At 37.3% G+C, this 21,940-nt stretch overlaps 2 protein-coding genes across 3 annotated transcripts in view; one reads left to right on the top strand and one right to left on the bottom strand.

Annotated features, from left to right (window-relative positions):
* Positions 1–2,054: 2,054 nt before the first annotated feature.
* On the bottom strand, positions 2,055–3,770 carry LOC100529236 (fadd). The gene is made up of 2 exons (NM_001202536.1): positions 3,458–3,770; positions 2,055–2,407 (listed from the first exon to the last, which is right to left on the bottom strand). Exons 1-2 carry the CDS (start codon positions 3,768–3,770, stop codon positions 2,055–2,057), a joined length of 666 nt encoding a protein of 221 aa, NP_001189465.1.
* Positions 3,771–8,292: 4,522 nt separating this feature from the next.
* LOC101736065 (glycine dehydrogenase (decarboxylating), mitochondrial) overlaps positions 8,293–21,940 on the top strand; it is an 18,771-nt gene continuing 5,123 nt past the window's right edge. For both annotated transcript variants that reach the window (XM_021351793.3, XM_062674927.1), the window contains exons 1-10: positions 8,293–9,199; positions 9,590–9,668; positions 10,084–10,219; positions 12,453–12,617; positions 13,116–13,344; positions 14,482–14,705; positions 15,990–16,165; positions 16,868–17,097; positions 17,443–17,619; positions 21,143–21,327. In XM_021351793.3, coding sequence (XP_021207468.1) covers positions 8,981–9,199; positions 9,590–9,668; positions 10,084–10,219; positions 12,453–12,617; positions 13,116–13,344; positions 14,482–14,705; positions 15,990–16,165; positions 16,868–17,097; positions 17,443–17,619; positions 21,143–21,327 — 1,820 coding nt within the window. In that variant the 5' untranslated portion in view covers positions 8,293–8,980. The remainder of the gene's footprint in view (positions 9,200–9,589; positions 9,669–10,083; positions 10,220–12,452; positions 12,618–13,115; positions 13,345–14,481; positions 14,706–15,989; positions 16,166–16,867; positions 17,098–17,442; positions 17,620–21,142; positions 21,328–21,940) is intronic.

Raw genomic sequence — 21,940 nt, 5'->3', positions numbered from 1 at the left:
TGAATACTTTTTATTTGACAAATGAAAACATTTAATATCAATGATACATAATATATATATCCCGATATATTTTTATTCTTCATCAAGCATAGATTTTTTTACTTTAATACGCCCCAGCTGTTATACATGAGAAAAATACAATCCGAACGCAGATTGGACATCACTTGAGAGTCATCGTAGTAGTTAGTAGTAGTATAGCTTGCTCGGTGGTATTGTACCACAAGTAATATTTGTGACGATATTCATAAATTTACCAGAATAATTCATAATGATGCGATGTGATTTGTACCGGTAAAGCGTCTTACTAGCTCACCGTAGAATCTAGGGCCTAGATACTAATGTAGTTGACACTCCCTTACAGCCGTAATCAAGTATACTGATTGGAATAAAAAAACCTCTCATGGTGTGTGGCAGAACTCACATGTATGATTGTATTAAATCTCGTCATATTTTAAATGAAGTGAATTTCATACTCCGTTAATAATCATTAATATATATTTTTACTGGTGGTAGGACCTATTGTGAGTACGCACGGGTAGGCACCACCATTGTGCCTATTTCTGCCGTGAAGCAGTAATGCGTTTCGATTTGAAGGGTGAGGCAGCTGTTGTAACTATACTGAGACCTTAAAACTCATATCTCAAGGTGGGTGTCGGCATTTACGTTATAGATGTCTATGGGCTTCGGTAACCACTTAAAACGAAGGAGGGCAGTGAGCTCGTCCATGCAATAAAAAAAACTGGACTATTCAAATTATGGAATAGGGTATTATTTTGAATATATAAATAAGTTGTTTGATTTGTTTGTTTGCTTATAACAGATATAATAAATACATTGAGTGTCTTGGTTTCTCAATGTGGGTTAATACATTTAGGTTGAAATGTATACCAGTGGGTAATAACTATGATAGACTAAAACTACGATTGGAAATTCTCGACATATCATTATTTTAAAATACGATTGTCTGTGGTAAGGACAAACCTTTTCTTACACCTTATGAAATAGAATAATTAAAAGAAAGGTAGGTAGAAAATATTCCTTTTATTATAATATTTATTTATTTATTACACTTCATGTAAAATTTACATTGGCGGACTTAATGCCTAAGGCATTCTCTACCAGTCAACCAAAGGTAGTGCAGAGTGGATAGTGGTAAGTGCAATTTACTATAATGCATGACAAAGGCACTGCATTAAACATGATTTAAAGCAAATTATTAAGATAACATCAGAACAATAGTACGACGAATAGTAGTAACGTTAGTAGTTTCCTTGTTATTGAAGTTGTGTTTTATACACAGAAACGTTAAGTGGTCTCTTCAAACTTCAATATATGTATAAATTGTATATTTAAATAATTTAGCTTATAGTAAATTTACTACTTTATATGTACATATCCACCCCTTAATAAAAATTGAAAAAAATATATTTCGTGCAATTGTTGCCTATAAGGTGATCCTTCAAGGGGTGGAAATCGCTACTATATATACTAAGAAAGTATTTAAATAACCGTTGTAAAAATGTGACATACACAATAAAATGATTTGAAATAGATAAATATATCTACGGCTAACAAAAGAATGATAAAAGATACAGCAATGTAAAAGCCATCTAAAATAAATTAATAATAAAATAGTATTGATTCACGTTTGCCTTTTTGAAGAATTGTAATAATGGAGTGTGGCTAACCTTCACATCATAGAGTCGCATTCGATAATGGAAGCTGGTGTATAATTCAGCTCATGGCTCAGCCCTTATTCTTAATCCTATAATTCTCTCAATTATTCCTTAATTTCCTATATGATACATACACTTACATCTAATGATGGGTCATGGTTTCATTTATCAATTTTTAACCAACTCAAAAAGGTAGTAAGGTTCTCAATTCGATTTCTGTATTTTTTACTGCTGTTGTTGATATCAATCCTCACTAAAGGATTTGGATTTTTTTCGATATGAAGGGATTACTTGATTCAATAACTTCTTCAATTGAAATTGTGTAAACATTCCTAATAAGCTGAAATATTGCTGAAGTGATTTGATGGGTACTTCTTTTTAAATATTCATTACTATAATATTTCTTAATGAATCTGCTATATCGCGCCTGTATGATTCTTCCAAAGCATCACAAAGAACAAAAAACCACCTTTGTGGATCTGCTCGTTGCTCATATATCTCCAGTATTTTTTTTACTTTATCTGCTAGTGTAGTTTCTTCAGCATCAATCTTGATAATTACACATTCTCGAATTTTTAATTTTCTAGCTAAAGCCCGCCAGTTTGTACCTGTTTCTTCTATTATAGTTTCAAATAGTCTTTCTTTTTTTCTTGGACTTAAATTGCCACCAAATGGATTCAACTTTATAACACTTTCAATTTTTTCATCATGCGTTGCAGTAAATGATGATACTAAAAAAGAATTATAGGTTGAAATATTTCTATGTACAATAATTACTTTTTTTTAAAAGTTGACTATAAACTTTAAATTATGCAATAAAAAATTATAAATCATATAAATAATCATATTATAGATATTTTTTTTGAGATGATAAAAGCACAGATAAAATGATTCAATCAATTTGGAGCAAATATAAATGCCTATTTATACACCACTTTATTTTTAAAATGAAAGTTTTTTAAGCATAACTACTTTAACTATCTATGTCTGAAACTTGTAAATTCAAATCTGTACGGCAAACTTACAGGACTTATTTTTGGCTGGCCAAGGTGCTAATTGGCACTGACTAAAGTAATGGTCTCTAGAGATCGCATTGACATTTGTTTCAGAATTTAACGTATATATTATTTTTTTTCTATTTGTGTAAATAAGATTGCAATAATCAAAGTAGATGCAATTAAGAATTAAATTAAAATTTAGAAAAAATAAAGAATTCAAAAGAAATATTGTATTGTGTTAATCGTTTAAAATGACAGTACTAATAATTATCCTTCATTTATTATTTTACCAAAACATCAGTGCCAATCTTTATAGTATTAAATAGTTTTAAATATCTAAATTTACATTATAAATACTAAATAACAGGTTCTTATTTCAGTGAAATCATAATATTTTGGAACTGTGGTAAACTACATGAGCATGACTACTCTAAGCCTAGTAGGATGTTGGGAGCAGACAAATCTGTTTCCCCCTTTCTACTCAATCTTGGGATGTCACCAATTCAACACGAATACTCAGCCTAGCAATGTAGACTTAGTGTACAGAGCCTATTAAATTATGGTATTTATATTAAATAGTTTGCCCTATTATTACATTATCATTGAAGTTACTCAAACACTGAAGTTATACTTTACATTGAGAACTTGTTAATTGACTAAGATGATATGAAGTTTAGGAAATTATTAATAATATGATTTGGCTCTACATCTCATTAGTCAACATCTACATCAACATTAATTTTGTACATAGTTTTTATCACAAATAAATTGATCAAACATTACCTGTGTTATTTAGGTCCTTCTTTGATACAGAAATTAACTCATAATCTGTAATTTTACGCAGTAATTCATTATTATCTTGTAGTCTTCGTGCGACTTCTTTCAGTGGCTCAATGCTATTTTCAGACAATACATCTCGTATTTCCAACACTTTCAACAGCTGCGCAATCGTTTCAATTTGTTCATATCTTCTTTTAGAGTTAATACTTTGTTTATATATTTCTTTTACAGACCTCAAAATCTCACCGTGTCTTGGAGTTCCACTTGCACGTAAAATTATCTCATCTTTTAGTAGTGAATATTCTGACTTAGTCATTTTGATGAAAAATTTATTTATTTGTATTTTTAACGAGGAACTAATTTATATAAATAAGTAATCTACATAATATGTGTACGTTTTTTTTGTTTACATTTTATTAGTGTTTTTGATATTTTGGGAGTTAATTGAAACTCGATTTTTTTAAGTTTACAAATGCGCATAGACATTAATACACTTGAATTAAATAATAATATTGTCTCGTTGATTAATAATATACAATATTTATGTTAAATACCTAGGTGCCTACTAGACATGTGTAAGTAATGCGAGTGATATTACTCGGGTAATATTACCCTACGATGTAATGCAACATCACACATTACGCGAAGGAAACAAACATCACACTATCACCCAACATGTTTCTTTCTTTGTCGTGTAATGTTCCTTAATACACGAACGGAACCGAGCGAGCGAGACAGACCGATCGACGCAAAATAAATGAGCAAGAGACACGGAATTATTCCTAGTGATTTTGAACCGTATGCCCTGGCCGCTAGGTACATTTTTATACCTATGGTACGTCTGAATTTTAATATAGGTATTTGTGTTTATATTTTTCATGCGGCCAGCCGGTAGTTCCCCGCAAGTAGTTACTTAATTTTTTATTCGCAACTTTTGTAAAATCGCTAGTCGCTCGTAATTGTTTAGTAATATTTCATATTAATTTTTGTGTTTGATTTGAATTACTTAAGCACTTGTTTGAAGATAGTTTTATTATTTGTTTTAATGCGTGTTTAATAAGTGAAAGAAATAACGGCGTCTAAATGAAAGTACAGTCCTCCTTGGATGCACTTTGAAGATATCGCGCCGAAACAATGCATCTACTGCTCTCGTATAATATATTAATTAACATTATTGTCGAGCTCAATTTGCAGTCTAAGTCGCCATATGAAATCCGTTCATCCCACAATAAATTATATTAAGTAAAAAATAAAATTATTATATTATTAAGTAAGTCAATCTCTGTCAAGTAATATAACAGTGTATTACAATACAAAGTTCATACTTTGTATTGTAATACACTACTGTAATGACATACCCGAATCATTACCTAAGTGATGTGTATCAACACATCACTTAAGTAATGATTCGGGTGTATAGATACAATGTATTCGTCGTCACAGTATCTATTGAACGCACCGAGTAATGTTATGAGTGATGTGTAATGTTTTCGAGTAATATCACCTGTCTGTAAAAGTGATGTCATATCACATTACATTGGGAAGTGATGTTTTGCGCATGTCTAGTGCCTACATAATAATTTATCATTTAAAATACTCTGTGATCTGAAGAACATCTGTTAGTCTATGACGGGGGAAGAATCGGAACAAGAAAACAACTACCGTAAAATGGGGCGATTAGGGATTGAGAGGCGAATCGGGAAAAAACCGGGAAAATCTTTCGACGCTCAATATTAGTTTTATAATCGTTGCAAAATCTTCCATTTTTTCTAGTTTAATAGTAGAATGTTGAAAGTTCACAAAACAACTCTGAATATGCATGATAATAGCTGCTAACTTATAAAAAATCGCGTTTCAAATTAACTTCCTGTGGTGGTCATTATTTTGGTGCTAGAAACTTTGCTCTCTTTTATTTATTTGATATTAATAGAAGACGACTGTGATTTATACACGTTATTTAGTGTTTGAGCCATCATATATATTAAAGGTAAGTCTCAGTTGTTATTGGTTTTAATGTATTTGATAAAATAAAAATACATGTAAAAATCTGTTGTTTTTGGGGATATTGGGGACGTCTTAGGTACAAATAACAACGAAAAAGGGGTCAATTGGGATGAGAATACGTGAAATGGAAGCGAGCTGAGTATAAATAGGTACAGGTTTGTAGGGTTGTCTATGTAGTTATAACAATATTTTTTAAATTTGTTGGTAAAAATCTTGTTTATTCATGATGTTTTTGTCTAGAACTTTTATTCAAAATTATCAATGTGTTATTTTATTGTTTGGTAAATACTTATATTATCAGTTACGTACTGTTTTCTATTTTTAGATAATGCCTCGCGTGTACGTATTAAAGAGTGCAAAGCCTTAAAAGAGATATGATCCCTTAATATTAAAAACAGCAATAGAAGCCTTTGAAATTGGGAATAAGTCTTTAGTTGAAATAGCTAAGCAATTTAATATAAGTAAGTCGATTTTGCACAGACATCTAACAAGAACAATGAAATGTCAAGGTGGACAAAAATGTCTAAGTAATACGTAGTAAAATATTTAATATTTGTTCAGAGTGGGGGTATTCATCTGATTAATCCATGGAATAACCAACACACCTAATCTCTTAACCCAGATAAAAATATCAGCCCCTAAGTACTTACCAAGAACGAAAAAATATAAACCGTTTATAAGAAAGCTTACTCTCCTTTGGGACTACAATAATGTCCACGGTAGCATGGTCTCCGTCAATGTTCATTCGGAGTTGTTCGATTACGCTGAACTAATTTTAAGTGATGAAATAGATTTTTTTTAATTGTATCACAACTTACAGGACAAATCTGTCGCGGATCATTTCCCAAGTAAATATAAATTAATCATAAGTAAATAAATGTAATCAAGTTGATGATCACTTTGTTGGTGCAACTAAATAAATAAATAAATTAAAACCAAGTAGTGGCAGCCCTAGCAAATTTCTCATTTCGTCCCAATTAACCGCAATTTTCGGGTAAATAGGGATTACACCTATTTTTGCTTTTTTTGCTTAAACTGGAATGCTAGTTGCATAGTTTTAAATTGGACAACAAAGATGCCCTCAAGACTCAATCATTTCGATCCTGATATAGCATTATATACATCAACATCTACCTTAAAATTGGTCATAAAGTTGGAATTTGTCCCTAATCGCCCCATTTTACCGGTATTTTGCAGTGAGGGCCATAGACAATACACTTAAATTTTATGAGGAGGATCAATCACATTTCTTTACTTTTGAGACAGGTAGGTATATATCAAGTTTTCCACTTTCGTTCCTGTAACATTACTAACTGTGATGTTTGTATTACGAAAAAAAATTAAAGTCTTTAGTTATTTTTTATATTTTTTATTGGTTAGGTGGGTGGATCAGCTCTCCTGATGTTAAGTGGTTACCGGAGCCCATAGACATCTACAATGGCCGCCACCTATCTTGAGATATACGTTCTAAGGTACCCACTAAGGTACTTCAAGCCCAAACGCAATACTACTTCACGGCAGAAATAGGCAGGGTGGTGGTACCTACCCGTGCGGACTCACAAGAGGTCACACTGGTTGGTGGTACCTACCCGTGCGGACTCACAAGAGGTCACACTGGTGGTAGGACCTCTTTTTTTCATTAGAAAAATAGGTGCCTGCCGGTGGGATTCGAATACCGGAGCATCGCTAGATACGAATGCACCGGACGTCTTATCCTTTAGGCCACGACGACGCGTTTGCGCATACGCTATTATTAAATGACAATAACTCTCAAAGTAATAGATATACAGTTGTAAATTTAATGTTGTAATGTAGCTTAGCTCAAAAGCTATCGATCTAGTGGGTTATGGGTAGTGATTTTGGAGTAATTTGCAATAATTTGTTAATTTACGTATTTTTTTTTACTTTTTTTTTAAAGTTATATTTTTTTCAAAAATTTGTAGATAGTAAACACATTCTTATATAATGTAAATGACAGACAGTAGGTATTATTACTCGTCGAATAAGTCTATTTTTAATACGCTTTTATTAGCTTCAGACGTATGTTTGTTATCGCAGTGAAACCCAATCTTTTACTGATATGTTTTTTGTAGACACATAGAGAAATTTCATAAAAAAATCAAAATAGCTGCAATTTAGCGTGGAGGTGGGTTGCTGTTTATGCTGTATTTTTGTATTAAAATAGTTGTTTTATGAGTATCTAGAATATCGCTAGTCTATAACCGGACACACTGTATATACAACACTAGCATTAGGACGTGTTTCGGAAAAGTCTGGGCAAAACACTTTTAAAATACTATACTTTTTTTTGGGTCAGGAGGAAATCGCCAAACTTCTGCTTATGTATTGGAGTGGGTAGGCAGGGCAGGTCGAAGTTAAACCGTTTAAAACCCCCGTCTCGCGTCCGAGTCTAGGATGGCATAGAACTGGACCCAGGCAGGTTAGGGCGAGTTGACGTGACCATAGTGTTTGTATTTTAATAATGGCATAATAAAAATATCCTAGGACATGTCTAAAAATAGTTAAAACGTCTGTAAAAATTAAATTAGCATGTAGGTATCGCCAACTAGATTGAAAAAATAGGGAAGTTCTCAATTCGAATGTTATTATTTTGTTTGCGTGTTACGTATGTGTCATCATCTGTTTACGTCTATATACCATCTTGTTATGATAGGTTGTGTTTTGTTTTTGATTTTTAAAGTATAAATATTATTTCACTGCTTGGAGGCCGATCTAACGAACTAACGACGTTCAGCAGGCGCGACTCGCGCTTTGTTCGGATGAAACAAAAACTTTGTTCACTTGAAACTAGCTTGAAACGCAGCATCAAGTCTTCGTGGCCTAAAAGATATGAAAAAAATTACCAATGGCGTCCCGTATACCTTTACCGCGAGAAACAATTATAGACCTCTAGAAGTGCGTTGTCTCGTCATTCACATGAATATCTACTTATTTCCAAGTTTTAAAGCTGAGATCTTGAGAAAACGGAAGTCATAAAAAATTATGTTCGCTTCGTGTATGTTACGCGCAGAGGATCTCCCAAATCCCACCCCTCTTGACTCAACCCGTGCTCGCCCACCTGTCCTGGTGAAACAGGATAGGCCACCTCACCGGGCTACCAGTAATCCTTCAATCATAAAAAAAGGATCTTCCACGAAAATAGTCTCATGGATTATTTATTAAGCAGAACATACGCTTTCATCAGCTCGACCTTAAAACATTACGCCCGTGACTAAATTTTCTAGTGAATTTTCAATAAAAATAAAGTACAATTACCACTATTTAACAATCAAGTGATCAATGACATTTAATAAAATATGTAATTAAATCATTTTTTTTTGTTATACGGATCCTCTGTTGTAGACATGAGATAATAGGTCATTATTAACGATCACTCCGCAATTATTTGTTTCTCTGTTATCATATGAACTTGAAGTAAATACGATGACCTTTCTATCATTACTTCAGACGCTTTTGTGAGCGCTACATGTTGTGTACAATTTATGTCATTTGTTATTAATAATGCAGAGATTTTTAAAAGGAAAGTTAATGAGTAGGAGTACGATCGATGGTTTTCATAAAACTTATTTCGAAAATAAAATGCTAAGTGCCATTCGTCATGTTACAACACAAAGTACTCGTTCTGATACATTATTCCCAGATAGAGTGGACTTCCCGAGTAGACACATTGGCCCAAGGGATCAGGATATAGTTACTATGTTAGATTTATTAGGATACAAGGTAAGTCTTGTAACGCATTATGACACTAAATTATTCAAGTGAGACAGTTATTCTGTGTCGGTTATTTTTAATTTCCATAGTGAATTCATACTTCAAGGCTGTATTTACAGACATCACCAGTCACTGAACATTAAAGTAAAATAATTGAAGTATTTATTCATGTGATTTCTTAACGTTTTTAATCCTAAGAGTTAATAATTGAAAAATCAGCCCATATTATCCTATTACCTGAATATTATGAAGAAAAAAGAGCATGGATCAAAGAGTAATAAATGTCGTTGATAATTCAATTATATTGCAGAATTTGAGTTTACTACAATACATTGTCACTTACCTACAAAACTTTTCCCGCGTAATGTTAGAATGACTGTGACTAGCTTGGTGTTTCAGAGTTTAGACCAGTTAACCAATGATGCAGTACCAAAGAAGATTCAATTCCAAGGTCTTATGAATATCAGTGAGCCCATAAGTGAGTAGCAATTGAAAAGTACTTAATATTTTACGGATTGGGGGGGTAGAAATGAAAAAAACGGGGTGGGTGTGGTTTCATGTTCAGTGATTGTGTGAGAACTGTGGTGTTGCTACATATCACAAGCACCACACCAACAACCAACCAATACAGCTGTTGTTTGTACATATACGTACATATACATACTTAAATAGAAAAAGCAGCTAATTATCATCGTTCCGATTTTTTATTTTTTTAACGAATTTTATTGCTATCCCTAGAAGATGATTAAGAGTATTTTTTTACAAATTATCTAAAATAACAGAAATATTATTAAGTGTATAAAATTAATCTAAATCTTAGAGATCTTCTATAATGGTATTTAATATTGAAATTTAATAATTGTCATTGCTGCATCTACGTAAACAAATTTTAGGTGAATACGACCTAATAGAACGGGTTAGGTTGATAGCTGAAAAGAATGAAATATGGCGATCTTACATCGGAATGGGTTACCACAATTGTTGCGTACCGCATGCCATCATGAGGAACATGTTTGAAAATCCCGGATGGTAATATTCTTTTTGTTTGCTTTTGAACTACATATTTATGAACTCACGGCCCACTTATTATTAAAATGTTGAAGCCCAAAGACAACATGGCAAACTCAACTTGTGACATGAAATCGATGTTTCAATTATTTAAATGTGTCCCAATTCTTGCGTTGGGCCGACCGACGCCTAGCGTCGATATGTGGGAAAAGATTTGAAGCGGAAAGCGGAGGACCGTTCATGATGGCGGACTATGGGAGAGACCTAGATCCAGCAGTGGAGAGATGTTTTTTTATTTTTTTTATTGCTTAGATGGGTGGACGAGCTCACAGCCCACCTGGTGTTAAGTGGTTACTGGAGCCCATAGACATCTACAACGTAAATGCGCCACCCACCTTGAGATATAAGTTGTAAGGTCTCAGTATAGTTACAACGGCTGCCCCACCCTTCAAACCGAAACGCATTACTGTTTCACGGCAGAAATAGGCAGGGCGGTGGTACCTACCCGCGCGGACTCACAACAGGTCCTACCACCAGTAATTACGCAAATTATAATTTTGCGGGTTTCACTTTTATTACACGATGTTATTCCTTCACCGTGGAAGTCAATCGTGAACATTTGTTGAGTACGTATTTTATTAGAAAAATGGATAGATACAGGCTGATGATGATGTCCCAATTCTTTAAGCCAAAATGGCTGTTACGCGGTAGAATTAAGCAGAACGATAGTAACCACCGTGCGGGCTCGCAATGGTACCAAATATTAAACAATTTTGTTTTGTTTAATATTTGGTTTTTTATTATTAAAAAAATTTTTTGCCAATCTCATTTTGATTTTACGACTCTAATCTTTGATCGTGAAATACTCTAAAAATAATCGAGTTAGCTATATATCTATTGAATCATAAAGTTATTTTACAAAGAAGGCATTTTGACAAAATTTAATTTTTATTAAAATTAATTAATTAAAAATATTATATTAGGTCCTTACTTATGCAATTAGCGTTTTGTCGTACTGACCACTTTGATCTGAAATATCTCCTCTTTGGTTAAGAATTCCAAATTCAAATTTATAAATTCATTTAGCTGGTACATTTGAGTGTGGAAAACAGTCATTCATTTGTTTTTTCCTCATAAATTTTTTCTTTGGCGTCGCTTATTACCGCACAATGGAAAATATGAAATATCGGTATATTTAAGAGTACGAGTTCTATCGTGGCACCACTGCTGCAGAAACAGCTCGAAGGATTAATAATGTGTACGGCGCTGGTGTCGCAAAAGAAAGCACGGTACGTTTTCGGCTTCAACGTTTTCGTTCTGGAAATTTCGACCTTCAGAACTAACCCCGTGGACGACCGGAGACCAAAGGAGAAAATGAAGAATTAAAGGCTATTGTGGAAGCGGATTCATCACAAAGCACTTCAAAGATAGCAGCAGGCTTCAGAGTAAGTGATAAAACTGTATTAATCAACTTGAAGCAAATCGGAAAAGTAAAAAAAACTTGAACGATGGGTACCTCATGAATTGAAAGAATCGAATTTGCAGACACGCGTCGACTGTTGTGTTATTTTGCTCAACAGATACAATAATGAAGGGATTTTAAATCGAAACATTACTTATGGTGAAAAGTGGATACTGTACGATTATCGGAAGCGCTCGTCGCAATGGCTGAACCCTGGAGACCCAGCTAAATCCTGCCCTAAACCTAAACTAACTGCTAAACAACCGAGATTGGTCAATCGCTCTGGGCCACTGCTGCTTCACGACAACGCAAGACCACACACGGCACAACAAACGACCACTAAGTTAGATGAGCTACAATTGGAATGTCTACGACATCCACCGTATTTTTTTCCGGAATTTGCTTAACTTCTTACTAGGAAAAAAAATCAACTCCGATGCGGCAGTCCAAACCGCCTTTAAAGAGTTTATTGATTCTCGCCCCCATGGTTTTTTTTGATAAAGGGATCAATGAACTACTTATGAGATGGCAAAAGTGCATAGATAACAACGGTGCATACTTTGATTAATTAAATATATTTTACAAAAAATGACTTTATATTCCTCCCGTATAAAACGCCAATTTTATATGTAAGGACCTAATATAATTAATTGAATTTATTTTATTTCTTTTCAATACTTCTACAGAAAATTTAGCAACTAACGTTAGTCATAGTAGTTAACAGAACAAGATATTGATGTTTATAACTCACTTATGTACATTAGTTCAATGTAAGAAAAACATTTTTTCTAGGACTACACAATATACGCCGTATCAGCCAGAAGTCGCACAAGGTCGACTTGAAAGCTTGCTTAATTACCAAACGATGGTTAGTGACATGACTGGATTGGACGTTGCTAATGCTTCCTTACTGGATGAGGGTACGGCTGCTGCCGAAGCACTTTCACTGTGTCACAGGTACTTATTTTTTTCCCCCTAACTATGCTGATAGCCCTGAGAGGCTATTTCAGCTTCGCCCTAACATGTAGGTGAGCTCACGGGGCTCAAACCGGAGTGTTGCTAACACTGGCCCTAGCAAGAGCAGTGCTTCGCAGAATCTACCACCGGATCGGAAACGCGACCCACTGAGAAGATCCGGCGAGAAACTCAGTGGGCTGGGTCTGTGGGTTAATTCGTTCGTCGAGCCCTTCGTCGCAAGGCCGGTGACCGGTGCTTGTGGTACCTAAAAGCACCAAACAGGTACACTATGGCAATCGAAGTATTGAATAAAAAACCGGCTTAAATTCCAAAAGCTGTAGCAGATTTCAAGAGATACATTAAATAATTATTCAATACATTAAAATAAAAATCACAAGATAGAAATAATAACCTACGTCATAATCAAATTATTTAAATGAGAACTAAAACGAGTTGGTTTCTGATATCAAATTTCTTCACCTCTACTCCAATATACAGGCATAACAAACGAACAAAGTTCGTCGTGTCCGAACGATTGCATCCCCAGACGCTAGCTGTAGTGCACACTAGAATGGATGCGCTGGGCTTAGATGTTCTGGTAGTTCCTGACGTGCGGCATGTGGATTTCGCCCAGAGGGATATTTCCGCAGTGCTCTTACAATGCCCTGATACTAGGGGCCTAGTTTACGACTACTCAGGCCTAGCAGCCGCCGCCCATGAGCACGGGGTTAGTGTTATTAGTGAGCTAATTTATAATTAAAAATATATTAAATTAGAAGTTTTAATTATCTGAGATTTTCATTTCCGCTTTGCAATTAAAGTAGTCAATCGTTTTGAAATCGTTCAACTAAGTAGTTAAACAGAGTGATTGATAAATGGCAAATTCACAATGTCATACGACCGGCCCGGTCTTAGGTGGTTATCGGAGCTCATAAACACTACAAAGTAAGGCTGCTTCTGAGACATCAGATCGAATTATTATGCAATTTTTGTATTGGTCTTTTTTCGCCTAAAGGAGAAGACGCTTAGTTTATTCATATCAAGTGATACGACTATACCGGTGCATAGGTACTTGTTAATTTAAGGAAGCACGTGCTTAATAAGTGAATAACACCGTGCCATTAAAATCGTAATTATTCATAATCCCAGGTGGCACCTCGTAGTGGAAACCCATAGTCACCAGCATATCGCCTATTTCTACCACAAATCGGTCACGTATTCTGGTTTGACGGTTGGGTTAAACCAGTATGCAATAGCTACCTGATGGAACCAAAGTAGCTAAAAAGTTCTTCGGTAACTTCAGGCGAGGTGGGCCGTGAGCTCGTTCAATCGTTAATACAACACAACAATGAACCTACCGTCTATCTTACCCGTCCAATTTGAATGTACTGCTTCACGGTAGTAATAGGCAAGATGGTGCTACTAATTCGCGCGGGCATATGTTGCCACGCCATAGAGTTTTTGCGTTGCCCGGTAACCGTACTCGTCGAACTCGACCAAGAGTTCGACGTGCAACCTAACCCATGAATCAGCTCGCTGAGTTTCTCGCCGGATCTTCTCAGCGGGTCGCGATTCCTATCCGGTAGTAGATTCATTCGCGAAGCAGCTGCTCTTGAGTTGTTAGGTCTCCTTCGGAGGCGCTCGGGCAGCTGTTAGCAAATCACACCCCTCTTGGCTGAGCCTTTGCCCGCCCACCTGTCCTGGTGAAACTGGAAAGGCCTCCGGACCACCAGTAATCCTTCAATCGTAAAAAAAAGTTTTTGCGTTGCATTACGACTTACTTGAGCTGAAACTAATGCGAATAAGAACATTTTTATCAATACCACTTCTCAGCATCGAGATGAAGATACATTTTATGTTCTAGACATTGGTGGTAGTGGCTACAGATCTCCTGGCGCTCGCATTAATTAGACCCCCTGCGGAATGCGGGGCGGCTTTAGCTGTGGGCACCTCACAAAGACTGGGAGTGCCTATGGGATACGGAGGACCTCACGCTGGTTTTTTCGCAGCAGAACATCAACTAGTTCGTCTCATGCCCGGCCGAATGGTCGGTGTCACTCGAGATACTACAGGAAGGGATGCTTATAGGTATTTATTTACAAACTAGCTAACTGTTATCAGCTTCGTCTACATGGTGTACACTTTATATCGCGTAGGCGGAGATCCGTACTTAGCAATTAGATGAAAGGTATCCTATACACTTTCCCAGAGTACAAATATTATTACCATAACGAATTTGGTGCAAATAGGTTCAGCGGTTTGGACGTAAAAACGTAACACACACAGAGTGCTATGTACGTTCGAATTAATAATATTATTTGCTATTAACTTTCTAATATCGAACTAAATGACGGTACGGTTTTGCAATGCTCTTATTTTAGTTGAACAATATCTATTTTCTGCACCAAATTAATCTATGTCTACTGGTGAAAACGGTGTAATCGAATGAATAACCAGACCGATAGACAGAATGGTAATTAAAAAATCGTTTATTTTATTTTCTCTTACTTTCTAAAGTCTTCCTTCTATTTTTATTATAATATTTTTCTTATTAATGTTTTTATTAAATGTAATATTTGATTTATATTATTGACAAATATAACGTAAATGTATTTATTATATATTTCAGAATTTCATTCAGAGACACTGTTGTATTTTTGACAGATTCTTCACACCATCCTTTCATGATATCATTGATCTAGTAGCTTACAGTTTCGATCACTATACAACTGGGTTATGTACTTAGAATTAAGGATCATGGCTGGTTCTGAATATCATCTAATCCTGTAGACCGAATGGTAAACAGTCGACGTCACCGTAGACACGTCATTACGGATCCTCTCGATCCATTAACGGTGCTTTTAGGTACCTCAAGCACCGGTCACCATCCGTAATAAATCCAAAAGTATACATTTAAAGGACATGTAATTAATTCATTTCATTAAGTAAACAGACAATGCAAACAATAAAGAAAATCATCAAATTCCTGATTTTCTCTATCATATTGGTATAATATATTTTTTTTTTATTGCTTACATAGGTGGACGAGCTCACAGCCCACCTGGTGTAAAGTGGTGTAAAAAACGCAAATGCGCCACCCACCTTGAGATATAAGTTCTAAGATCTCAGTATAGTTACAACGGCTGCCCCACCCTTCAAACCGAAACGCATTACTGCTTCACGGCAGAAATAGGCAGGGTGGTGGTACCTACCCGCGCGGACTCACAAGAGGTCCTACCATAACTTATTGGTATAACAAAAAATGCTTGTGGCTTTTTGAGTCTGGGTTTTTTTTGTTTTTTTTTTTTATTGCTTAGATTATTAATTCACTAAAGATTTAGGATTGTTTAATATATTTATCGTTTTGAACAGGCTAGCCCTACAAACTAGAGAGCAACACATCCGACGTGATAAAGCGACATCTAATATTTGTACCGCCCAGGCGCTCCTGGCGAACATGTCTGCCATGTATGCGGTTTACCACGGACCACAAGGTCTAAGAGAAATAGCAACTCGTGTGCACAATGCAACATTGGTGCTAGACCATGGTAACTCAATACATACTTTCTTCGGTATTCGTGAGAATTAAAAATAATTAAAAATACTTTAACGATTTTAATCTTGCTCTTATTTTTGACGTTATTTATTAAATATTATGTTTTCTCGCGAATAAAATGAGGATAAAAAAGCGAGATTAAATCGTTACAGTAGATTTATTTAATTCACTACGGTGTTTAAATGTTTTTCATTTGTCAGGCATAAACTTATTTCAGATACTTATGTGTCTTCTAAATCACTGCTATTTTACCTAATTAGCATTTTTAATAGCTCAATTGGGCAGACGGCTCACTCTGTTGTTAAATCATTATCAAAGTTGAAGTTTCGCTTTTTATTGATTTTTGTGTATTCAATAATCGTGTTAAATATAACATCACTACATAGTATAAAACAAAATCGCTTTCTCTGTCCGTATATCAATATGTATGCTCAAATCTTTAAAACTACGCAACAGATTTTGATGCGGTTTTTTTTAATACATAGAGTGATTGAAGAGGAAGGCTTATATGTATGATAACATCCATTAAATAGTGGAGAACTCAATAATAAATTACAGTTTCCGAAGCGAAGCGAGGGCGGGTCGCTAGTATATTGATATAAATTATTGTGCGTTTGCTTAAATGTATTAATTTTAATTGTTTTACTTTTTTTAGACCATTCATAGTTATAGTCCTCGTGATTTGTATTTCCAGGTATTAAGATGCGCGGTCACAAACAATCAAACGATGTTTACTTTGACACACTCTATGTAGTGCCTAGTCCAGATCATGATGCGAGTGCCATTAAAGCTAGAGCGGAAGAGAAGAAGGTTAACCTCAGGTATTTCGATGAAGGCGCGGTGGGAGTCGCTTTGGATGAAACGACCACAATGAAGGACATTGAAGATTTACTTTGGATATTTGACTGCAAAAACGTACAAGAGGTAGGTTTTTTTCGCGATTCAAAGAAGCCAATGATAAACTTTAAGAAACTTTATCTTAAGTGTAATCGAAGACACTTACTTGTTTTTGCTGTGTGAAACTAACTTCAATTATGGTAAATTGTACATACATATTCCTTAGCAAATATTGATCAGTAATAATTATGAAATCGATCACGTCATTATTGGCGCGTCGCTGTGAATGACCAGATTTCTCTTCCAAACCAGACTTCTGAATTATATCTGGCCACAAACATTTTATTGTTCAGACAAATCTTTAGTTTTATATCTTATTTAAAAAAGCGGCCGCTGTGATCACAGAATAACAATTACTTAATTTAACTACAGGTGGCGCAAACCGAAGATATCTTGTCTAAGAGTGTATTGAAAGGTCCATTCAGAAGGACCTCACCGTATCTCACTCACCCTGTGTTCAACATGCACCACTCAGAAACGAAGCTCGTGAGGTACATGAAACGTCTCGAAAACAAGGATATATCTCTTGTACACTCCATGATACCGCTTGTAAGTAAAACCTTACTTGATAAGACCGCGTGCCATTCGATTTCGTGTTACACCTGGTGATTTATTTAAAAGCATATTTACATTTCAAACAGCATCTTATCTTAGTTTTATCTAAGGTGCTAGTTAGACAATTAATTACCCTACACTTAGACATCTTTAAAAATATTCTTTTTCAACATCGCAAGCGCGTTTGACAATATCTGGCACAACGGCTTAATTTGCAAACCGTACGATATAGATGTTTTTTTTTTTTTTTTTTTTTTTTTTTATGATTGAAAGTTTACTGGTGGCCCGAAGGCCTTTCCAGTTTCACCAGGACAGGTGGGCGAGCAAAGGCTCAGCCAAGAGGGGTGGGATTTGCTAACAACTGCCCGAGCGCCTCCGAAGGAGACCTAACAACTCAAGAGCAATTGTTTCGCGAATGAATCTACTACCGGATCGGAATCGCGACCCGCTGAGAAGATCCGGCGAGAAACTCAGCGGGCTGATGCATGGGTTAGGTTGCACGTCGACCTCTTTGTCGAGTTCGACGAGTACGGTTACCGGGGTCCCTAAGCCTGCCCCTAGTATTAGAGCTGAAGGCATCTAATGCAAAGGTTATTGGATCTGATGGATCCGTAAGGACGTGTCTAGGGCGTCGACGGTGACTGGCTCCTGCATGATCAGGATTCGGGGAGTAGTCAGCGGCGGCAACGATAAGGCGATTATCATGACGCATAGCCTTATCGAAGTATCGTTCCGACGCTGACTTCATGTATTTCCGAATTGATTCGAGGCCCAGGTCGTCGTGTAGGTCAACGTTCCTCACGAACCACGGAGCCCCGACAGCTAACCTGCAAAAGCGGGATTGTAGGGATTGGAGGGTGTCTATGTGTGTGCGGGCCGCGTGAGCGAACACCACACTCGCGTAAGTCATGACGGGCCTTATGCAAGTTTTGTAAAGTGTCACCTTGTTCCGAAGGGACATTTTACTCCGCTTACAGATCATGGGGTAGAGTCTACCGAGAATAAACGCGGCACGGTCACGGACTGATTTTATATGCGGGCGGAATGTCATCGATGCATCCAGGGTAACGCCCAGGTACTTGACCTTCCTGGCCCAGGGTATGGGTTGTCTAAAGAGAGTAATCGGGGGTGTGAGATTCCTCCTCCTAATCCGGGAGGAAATCCGTGTGGAGCTTCCCCTCTGAAATAGCACCGCAGTACTTTTCGCTGGGTTGATGTCTATGCGCCATTTTCGGAACCACTGTCCTAGGGCTAGGGCTGCGCTCTGAAGCTTCTTCGCGATTAGGGACTTATTTCTACTAGAATAGTAAACAGTCGTGTCGTCGGCGAATAAAGCTAAATGGGTCGGCGGCGACCGGGGAATATCGTTGACGAATAAGCTAAATAGGAGGGGTGAGAGGACAGAGCCTTGCGGGACTCCAGCTGTGAGAGGTCGTGGGGAGGAGCGGGTTCCCTCGACTCGATATCGAAAAGAGCGGTTCGACAAGAAGTCCCGTATGATGAGCACGAGACTATCCGGCACGCCCATATTGAATAGTTTGAAAATCAAACCATTGTGCCAGACTTTGTCGAACGCTTTTGCGACGTCGAAGAAGAGAGCTCCCGTGTATAACGGTTTTGGTCGATTAAGCCCCACAAGAATGTGCTCCGTGAGGCGGTGCACCTGTTGAACGCATGAGTGATTTGTACGGAATCCGAATTGTTCATCGATAAGAATGCCCTTGGATGAGACGAAGTCTCTGAGGCGTTTGTAGAGCAGACGCTCATACAGTTTGCCTAGAGACATGAGGAGGCTAATCGGGCGGTAGCTCGTCGGATGATTTTTTGGTTTACCGGGTTTATGTATGCCGATAACGTCCGCTTCTTTCCACACCGCGGGAAAGATACAGTTCGCCATAGCGGCATTGAAAATAGATGCCAACATCACGATGAGTTGGACGGGTAGAAGTTTAATAACGCGGTTGGATATACCGTCGGAACCGGGAGCCTTGCGAGGACGTAGGTCTTTGATCAAGTCTTTAACTTCCATCGGGGTGACGGGTGGTAACGCATCAGAGGGTGGCAAGGAGGCTCTGCGTTCTACCTCACTGTCTACTAATTCTACATGAACAGGGTCCACGGATTGAGTGCTGGGCGTGCACTGGGTTTGCAATGTATCGGCCAGCAGCTCTGCTTTTTCGTCATCATCGAACGCCGCGAGTCGGCCTGAGGGGCCTACGAGGGGGGGCATAGTTACTACCGTATCCGATTTGAGAGTACGAGCTAAGCGGTAGTAAGACCTTTGGGAGGGCGCGAGTCCTTCTAAGAAATCAGACCATCTGGCATCTCGGACTTCGGCGATGCGAGACTTTACGTCGCGTTGTAGGGCACGCATTCGAATACGATTTTCCGCGGTAGGATACCTGTCGTAGGCGCGTATCGAGGCGTTCTTAGCTCTAAGGAGTTCCCTAATATCGTCGGACAATTTGAAGCGGTGAAGGAAGTCCTCCGCTACAACTTGTTTCGATGACCTATCTAATGTCGAGGTGATGTGTGACGTTAAGATGTCTATGGCTTCAGCGGTATCCTGAGGAGACGGGATAGAGTCCGGGTTAAACGGGAGCGATGGTGGATCAGATTCAGCCAGGCTGATGCCCAGCGTGTGCCAATCCACCACAGTCCTCGTGACGGGAACGGAATCGGGAGCGCGACCGAGCTTCATAACGACGGGACGGTGGTCTGAATCTAACTCTGAAACTACTTCGATCGAGTGTAAGCGCAGAGTTACGTTTTTTAATAACGCTATGTCGAGTATATCCGGGCGATGCGCGATATTTAGCGGGTAGTGAGTCGGGGTTAGCGGAGCGACGATATCGAAGGCGAGATCATCGACTAACGCGTCAAGCCGCCTGCCATTCGGGGTTGTGGTGTGTGAGTTCCACCTGATGTGTTTACAATTTAGGTCGCCCGCCAGAATGACAGAGCTCCCCATACCGAGCAGCGCCTCGATATCACTGCTTAGAACGATCTTATCCGGTGGAAGATAAACGGACGCGATAACGATCGGCGCGTGTCCCGTCAGTGAGATTCGGCACACTGATGCTTCGATATTAGCGAGCGCGGGAGGATCGAGCGGGAACGATATAGATGTGTCGAATAGTCTATATCTATAGTCTTATGTTCATCTTACAAGTTACGAGATTTCTTGTCGGATTTTTAGTTTCGATACCAGTTCTATGAAGCTCGTTCTTCCCCCTATTCTTTCTTTTCCTACCCCCCGTGATTTTAAGTAAATTTGTTGATTGGTCAAAATAATTGGTTAGGGAAAAGTATACACTTATACATTTTAACGTAAGCTAATATGGAGAATTTTAAGATAACATTCACAATTTCAATGTCTTTAGTCATAATTCTCTCTTCAATCTATTGTTCATAACCTTTTGTGAGTGGAAGTTGTAGATTTAAAAAAAAATTGTTGATTTTAAATAACTTGTTTTGAATAATACCTTTTTTGGTTTTATTATATATTTTCTTTTAGGGTTCCTGTACAATGAAATTGAATTCCACAACCGAGATGATGCCTTGTTCGTATAAGCATTTCACGGACATACATCCTTTCGCTCCATTGGAGCAATGTCAAGGATATCATACACTGTTCGAGGAACTTGCTAATGATCTTTGTGCTATAACAGGATACGATCGGGTGTCTTTCCAACCCAATAGGTATGTATTGTTAGGTATCTATTTTTACGTTATTTCCTGATAAATGCTTATTAATTTTTATCTTGAGAATTGTAGTGATTTTCTTAAGAAAGACCAACCTGATAATGGGCTATTCTAGCATATTGGTACTAATTATTGCCTACGTTCTTCGTCCTTGAATTGCGTTGATCCTTAGTAGGTACTATTTTGGTATAGGAATGGCAGTGATGCGGCGGAATATATTAATGTATACTTACTTCGTCAACTCAATCCAGATGTGTAACACATTTTATTTTTATGGAATAAACTACTTCTACCGGTGTATTTTGCTTGCATATACGAGTAAATAAGGTGTAATAATTATATTCTCTTATAGATTTATTCTTTTTTGGAAATTGCGGGTGATAGTTATGAATACAATCTGTCATGCATAACCTTATCCTTATTCTCTATCCTAACTTAATACTAATTCTAATAATATAATCCTAACCTAAATCCTCACTTTAACTGGTGGTAGGACCTCTTGTGAGTCCGCACGGGTAAGTACCGCCACCCCGCCTATTCCTGCCGTGAAGCAGTAATGCGTTTCGGTTTGAAGGATGGGGCAGCCGCTATAACGATACTGAGACCTTAG

The sequence above is a fragment of the Bombyx mori genome, chromosome 22 (genome assembly GCF_030269925.1).
Source record: "Bombyx mori chromosome 22, ASM3026992v2".
Taxonomy (NCBI): Eukaryota; Metazoa; Arthropoda; class Insecta; order Lepidoptera; family Bombycidae; genus Bombyx; species Bombyx mori.
This window is presented reverse-complemented; position numbering and strand designations above follow the sequence as displayed.